A 7,437-nucleotide genomic window follows, 5' to 3' on the forward strand; every position below is an offset into this window, starting at 1 on the left:
AGAGAGAGAGAGAGAGAGAGAGATGGTAAGCATTCAGAAGTAACGAAGCACATCCAAGACCTGCCATAAGCCTTTGACAAGTACATGTCAATTGTTCCCATCCCTCTGCTCATTTTTAATTGGCGATCGCCCACAGACTTTATATTCCAACCCCCAAGGGAGCGAAGGCGAACCCTATGTCCAACAAAGACTGCATCGAGCTCTACTGAACCACACAAGAGAGAGAGAGCCCCTAGGGTTATGTTTTTCGAGGGTCCACTTGTTGCAGACAGGGCGTACTGCAGTCACCGGGAGACGGTGTTTAAACAGCAGGGGGTGCCTGTCCATTGTTGACGGAAGCGGTTGAAGTGTGTCACCTTGCGAGACACCCTCGTGGTTTCTGTTGCTGCAGGCGGTGACTGTTGTTGTTGGTTGTGTTATCCTCCTCCCCAACAGTTGTGCTTAGGGCTCTCATGCTGTGTAGATGAGCCGGTTGACTGGCAAATACCTTCGCACTCTGACAATGCGAGTAATTTCACACCTATCGCCCTTGCTGGTTAGAGGGCACACCCTTGAAGTCAGCACTAAGGACTGGAGGCCGCTCCCTCTGTCTCTGTCTCTCTCTCCTTCTCTCTATCTCTCTCTCTCTCACACACACGCACAGACACACACACACACACACACACAGAGACAAAAATGAAGGGAGAAACGTAAATGTACTTTATTTTCCATTTATTGATCACATCATTTCATTTTGTATCACCTTCATTCAGTTAATTACTACTTCGCTTCACATCACTTCACAACCTAAGAAATGTATTTTTCATTATTATTATTATTTTTTTTTCAGAAGTCGTCTTTTGTTATATCATCACAAAAAAAACAACTATCGCTCTGCTAGCGATTCTGTATCACATTATTATGAATCCATTTTGAAATAATGAACAAAGACAGGTTTTTCTTTCACACACACACACGCAAATGCACAGGTATGTACACGGCTGCACATGAGATAAAGCAATCACCGAAAAAGTAGTGTGGATGGTTAAAGGTTCAAATTTTTTCTATTCATTTATCTTTTTTGTATATTTTGAATTTTACCCCATTTTACTAATACGTACATGCACACACACACATGTGCACACATGCATACAAGCATGCTCACAAACAGGCAGACTCATATCACACGTCTAATATCATTCAAAGTGGAAAGACATTAAATCGAAAGGATCACACACACACACACACACACACACACACACACACACACACACACACACACACACACACACATTCACACATGTACACATGCACGCACCAGCACACACAATCACACATGCACACATGTGTGTACGCGCACACACACACACACACAGAGTAAAACATTTGCAGTCTTGCTCTCTCTCTCTCTCTATCTGTGTGTGTGTGTGTGTGTGTGTGTGTGTGTGTGTGTGTGTGTGTGTGTGTGTGTGTGTGTGTGTGTGTGTGTGTGTGTGCGTGTGCTAAATTGACGTCTACTGCGCCATGGCTCGTGAGTCACATTTGTAAATACTGGTTCATTAAAAAAAAAAAAAAAGTATTTCATACCGTTCTTTCCACATCAAGACATGATATCATCTGCTCTCCATACATTTCCGAATTTATTGTCTGGACAGAGTGCCGATAATGTTCATTGAAGCTGAACCGGGTTAACACATATCTAGATATTTATATTCTACATGTTAATAAGCAGAGCATGGAGTATATCCAAGGTAGTTATGCATTGCGTAAATTATCAACAAAATTGTCCTTACGAACTAAATGATCCCTTGCTGCCTTCGTAAATTCACCTTTGCAGTTGCTATAATACCGATTTCATGCTTTATGATATGTCATGAATGGTAAAAAACTGGAAAGCATTCATAAAAGCGGATTTGCGTCTTCTACCAATTTAGTATAAAATACATGAAATTGAAAATGTTTGTTTCCTTTTGACCCCAAAGAGCTCTGTTCCTAGCTTTCTGTTCAGAATCAGTTGTCTGCCGCAGTGACCTACTTACCGATCAGCATCGGCGCGGCAGCAGTCAGTCACAAGTACTGTACCGTGCTGAACGCTTTCCTCTGACGACACAGTATACTGCGGGGAGGGGGGAGGGGGAGTGGAAGGGTGTAGTGTGTAGTGTGTAGGTGGGTGTATGTGTGTGTGTGTGGGGTGCGAGGGGGGGGGGGGTGGTGGGGGGTGCTCAAGTCAGGGTGAGTTAGAGATCCTGAGAGAGAGACAGAGTGAGAGACAGACAGAGAAAGAGAGAGAGAAGTGGTGGGTGTGGGGTGTACTGAGAACATTCAGTTTAATCAATCAGTAGCATGCATTCTCTCTCTGTGTCTGTCTCTGTGTCTCTGTCTCTGTCACACACACACACACACACACACACACACACACACACCCACACACACACACACACACACCATCAGAGACCAAAATGAAGGCAGAAACGTAAATGTACTTTCTTAATTTTCCATTTATTAATCACATCATTTCAATTCGTATCACCTTCATTCTATTAATTACAACTTCGCTTCACATCACTTCACGACCTAAGAGATGTATTTTTCATCATGTTTTTTGTTGTGGTTTTTTTTGTTTTGTTTTTTTAATTTTTTTTAGAATTCGTCTTTAGTTATATTATCGCAAAAAAAGTATCACTTTGCTAGTGATTCTGTATCTCATTATTATGAATCCATTTTGAAATAATGTACAAAGGTGTTTCTTTCACACACACACACACACACACACACACACACACACACACACACACACACACACACATACACACGCGCGCGCGCAAACACACAGGCATGTACACGAGTGCACATGAGAAAAACAATCACCAAAAAAGTAGTGTGGATGGTTTACAGTTCAAATTTTAAATCTATGACAGCGCTATATTGGATGGTTTACGGTTCAAATTTGAAATCCATGACAGCGCTATATTTTTTTACAACATGCAAAAAAATAATCAACATTCCTTTTAACCAATACCACCACGAACAGGTTATTCCATGTGACTTGAGATCATTAAAGCAAACACACAACATCAAGGATCAACCGTCGGATGATCATATGTCAACTATAATTCATTACCAGACACAATAAGAGACAGAGAGAGAGAGAGAGAGAGAGAGAGAGAGAGAGAGAGAGAGAGAGAGAGGGAAATCGGCCGTAGTAGGCCTTAATTCAAAATACATGTACAGTTTGTGGTTGGTGAACAGGCAGCAATTAAACTAATCTCCTCTGTTACTTTCCATACAAATCCACAACCTTTTACACCCTTTACAAAGACATGCTCAACCGCAAGCTTTGCAACGTTTCAGTCAGTCACTACACCCTCAGACTGAAAGTCCAACGCTTTAACCACTCGGCTATTGCGTCCGTCAACAAGCGGTCAGCTTGTCCACAGCTGGGGGCCTGGTTCGCTGACGGTTGTGTCGTTCATGGGGGTGAGACCTGGATGTCTGTCCGGGTGGGGGGCAGGGGCGGGAGGGGGGGGTCTGCAGTGGGCTGAAGTGCTGAGAATGGATGCCCGGGACTGGAATCCACAACTCTGTGTGTGGAGCTGGGCGGTCTACCCGCTGAGCCATCCAGGAATCCACTCCAGCCTGAAGAACAACAGGACAGAACACACGTGTAATCAGGTCTGCACACACCTCCATCCCTGCTTTCTCCTATGTGTTGATGTCACTAACTGTGGGGAGTTAAAGACCCACTGTCCCCTGTGTGTTGATGTCACTGACTGTGGGGAGTTAAAGACCCACTGTTCTATGTGTGTTGATGTCACTGACTGTGGGGAGTTAAAGACCCACTGTCCCCTGAGTGTTGATGTCACTGACTGTGGGGAGTTAAAGACCCACTGTCTCCTGTGTGTTGATATCACTGACTGTGGGGAGTTAAAGACCCACTGTCCCCTGTGTGTTGATGTCACTGACTGTGGTGAGTTAAAGACCCACTGTCTCCTGTGTGTTTATGTCACTGACTGGGGAGTTAAAGACCCACTGTTCTATGTGTGTTGATGTCACTGACTGTGGGGAGTTAAAGACCCACTGTCCCCTGAGTGTTGATGTCACTGACTGTGGGGAGTTAAAGACCCACTGTCTCCTGTGTGTTGATGTCACTGACTGTGGGGAGTTAAAGACCCACTGTCCCCTGTGTGTTGATGTCACTGACTGTGGTGAGTTAAAGACCCACTGTCTCCTGTGTGTTGATGTCACTGACTGGGGAGTTAAAGACCCACTGTTCTATGTGTGTTGATGTCACTGACTGTGGGGAGTTAAAGACCCACTGTGTCCTGTGTGTTGATGTCACTGACTGTGGGGAGTTAAAGACCCACTGTTCTATGTGTGTTGATGTCACTGACTGTGGGGAGTTAAAGACCCACTGTCTCCTGTGTGTTGATGTCACTGACTGTGGGGAGTTAAAGACCCACTGTCCTACTGACTATGTGTGTTGATGTCACTGACTGTGGGGAGTTAAAGACCCACTGTCTCCTGTATGTTGTTGTCACTGACTGTGGGGAGTTAAAGACCCACTGTCTCCTGTGTGTTGATGTCACTGACTGTGGGGAGTTAAAGACCCACTGTCTCCTGTGTGTTGATGTCTCTGACTGTGGGGTGTTAAAGATCCACTGTCCTCTGTGTGTTGATGTCACTGATTATGGGGAGTTAAAGACCCACTGTCTCCTGTGTGCTGATGTGGGTACTGGTTTCCTACTCTCCCCTGACTACATCTAAAGGGAGGTCAGAATGAAATGTTCCATGAAATCCATTGCTACCACAAAACATACAAACAAACGACAACAACAGCTACAACAACAACAGACCATCTTAATATATTTTTCTTCCTTTCCGCAGTTCCAATGCACCTTTTATTTATATATCCATGTACTAGCTGAATCGATAGCATGTGCAGCATTGGCTTGAAGTTGTGTACCTTCTGTTTGAAGAGAGTTACAACTCATTATTCTTTGTTAATCATTCACTCTCATAGCATCATTGTTTGTACATTTCATGTGTTTTGTATAGTTCGTGTAGCATACTCATGATTAAAAGGCTATGCCAGTCAAAGTGAGACTTCTTTCTTTCGTTGTAAAATTCACAAGTTTTGAAAAAAAATAAATTTTTCAGCCAAACAGAAAACATCATGAAAACTTTTTTTTAAAAATCCAGACATGTCAGTTTTTTTACATGTAAAATTTACCAGTGTTTTAACATTCCTGTGACCACATCACCCAGCACAGTGTCTAACCTCTCCATCATACATCGCAAGCTTCAAAACAATATCACAACCGTTTCCATCAACTTGCAGACGAATAAATGAATAAAAGACGCACATTCCCACGTTCATTCAAAGGTGCATACACTTATTTTCAGCGTTTATATGCTTGATGGAACGTACAAATAACACCAATACAAAAACTACATTAATATTTTTCAATGTATTATTATCAGTAGTATTAGTATTACTGGCATTCATCTACATCCTACTCTATACAAACACTTCCTTCTTCTTACATGGAGATCCCGTTCTCCAAAATCATACAAATTAATCTATTCATATTTCAAACTGTTTACCAGTTTATCTCGGATTCAAATAGATTTTAGCATAGAAAGTATTGCCAAGAAAGGCTACAACATGATTCTATTCGTAAAATATGTGTTGGATTTATTTGACTGACCAAATATTCAAAGTTGAATTGACTGGTCAATGATCTGTCAGAATTTCTCCTCTCCCCTCTGTTCCCCCTCCCCCACCACCTTACCCACCATTCTTCTAAATTTCTTTTTTTCCTTTGTGTTTCTCTTCTATCAGGCTGATTACTCTGGTGATGATAAATTTAATCTCATGTTAATATTGATATTAGCATTATTTTACTATATTATGTAGTTTGTTTATTTGTTTTATTTCATTATTTCATTACTTACTGTTATGAATGTTATTTGATACAATTGATAATATGGTTCATCAGCCATCATGTTAAAATTGAAGTGCAATGTTGTGAGCACAGTATAAGCTTTAAGCTTGTTGATGCTCCTTTGTCATTGATTGCATTGTAATCATGTGTATTGTTGAACAATTAAAGATTATTTCAACCAACACTTACTTCTACTAGGCAGTTGTCCAGTACTGCTCTGTGTGCTCTGCCCTGGGCCGTTCTTTTGCTGAAGTCCAGCTGTCCTTCTCTCTCTCTTCCGAGGTCCAGTAGACCTCGATGCAGTCTGTGTTGGACATGGCTTTCTCCTCTGTCGTCCCCCATGCGTTTTCCTCCTGTTCTTCCTTCTGTTTCTCCAGGAAGAACGACACTTGGTCAGCCTGCGTCCAATACTTGGAATAGTCTTCCGTTGTCTGGTAAGTGTAGCAGGTTCTTTCGGGCTGCCTGGTCCAGCTGGGGCTACCACAGAAGGCTGGATCCGTGGAAGGGTAGGGATGGAAGTGTTTGCCGTGACGTCTGCCACGACTTTGATGTGGCACGTTCCGAAAGTCTGTCCTGGTGTTCCAGTTCCAGGGAAAGTCTGTCCTGTTCTGGGAAAATCTGTCCTGTTTCCCTGTCCTGTTCCATGGAAAGTCTGTTCCTGTTCCAGGGAAAGAATCTGCCTGGTTCCCGGGAAAGTCTGTCCTGTTCCCAGAAAAGTCTGTTTTGTTCCCAGGAAAGTTTGTCCTGCTCCCGGAAAAGTCTGTTCTGTTCCCGGAAAAGTCTGTTCTGTTCAAGGGAAAGTGTGTTCCATTCCTGGGAAACTTTGTCCTGTTCCTAGGAAAGTCTGTCCTGTTCCCAGAAAAGTCTGTTCTGTTCAAGGGAAAGTGTGGTCCGTTCCTGGGAAAGTTTGTCCTGTTCCCGGAAAAGTCTGTTCTGTTCCCGGGAATGTCTGTCCTGTTCCAGGGAAGGTCTGTCCTGGTGTTCCAGTTCCAGGGAGCTGAGGTCCTGGGGGCAGTGCGTGGTGGGGCTGACTTGGCCGGGAAGTGCATCGACATTGTGTGGCCGTGCCAAGGACTGCAGGCAGTGTCAGCAGCACAGACATGTGACGGAGTACTGGCTATGGAACACAGGCAGGGCGGATCCAGGCACCACCAGAACACAGATCATACAGCTCCGGCACCAGTTATAATACAGCTCCAGCACTAGAACACAGGTGATACAGCTCTGGTGTCAGAACACAGATAGTACAGCTCAGGTGTCACTAGAACACAGATAATATACAGCTCAGGCGTCACCAGAACGCAGATGATACAACTTAGGCATCACCAGAACGCTTAGCAGTGTAAATGCGGAGGCCACAGCAGCACAGCAAAGCAGTGAACAACTGACGAAACGAAGACCTCATCCACACATCACACACAGCAAAGCATTCCTGGCAAACGAATCTTGCTTTATAGTGGTTTCAGGCAGGACTGTATATGAGACTGCCCAGCATTTTCCAACATGATTGGCT

The 7,437-nt window shown here is 43.7% G+C and overlaps 1 protein-coding gene across 1 annotated transcript; it reads right to left on the bottom strand.

Moving 5' to 3' along the window:
- Nucleotides 1–3,553: 3,553 nt before the first annotated feature.
- Nucleotides 3,554–6,979, bottom strand: LOC143290722 (uncharacterized). The gene is made up of 2 exons (XM_076600238.1): nucleotides 6,114–6,979; nucleotides 3,554–3,615 (listed from the first exon to the last, which is right to left on the bottom strand). The coding sequence occupies exon 1, from the start codon at nucleotides 6,977–6,979 to the stop codon at nucleotides 6,119–6,121; it is 861 nt and encodes a 286-aa protein (XP_076456353.1). The 3' UTR covers nucleotides 3,554–3,615; nucleotides 6,114–6,118.
- Between the last annotated feature and the right edge of the window lie 458 nt (nucleotides 6,980–7,437).

The sequence above is a fragment of the Babylonia areolata genome, chromosome 16 (assembly GCF_041734735.1).
Source record: "Babylonia areolata isolate BAREFJ2019XMU chromosome 16, ASM4173473v1, whole genome shotgun sequence".
Lineage (NCBI taxonomy): Eukaryota > Metazoa > Mollusca > Gastropoda > Neogastropoda > Buccinidae > Babylonia > Babylonia areolata.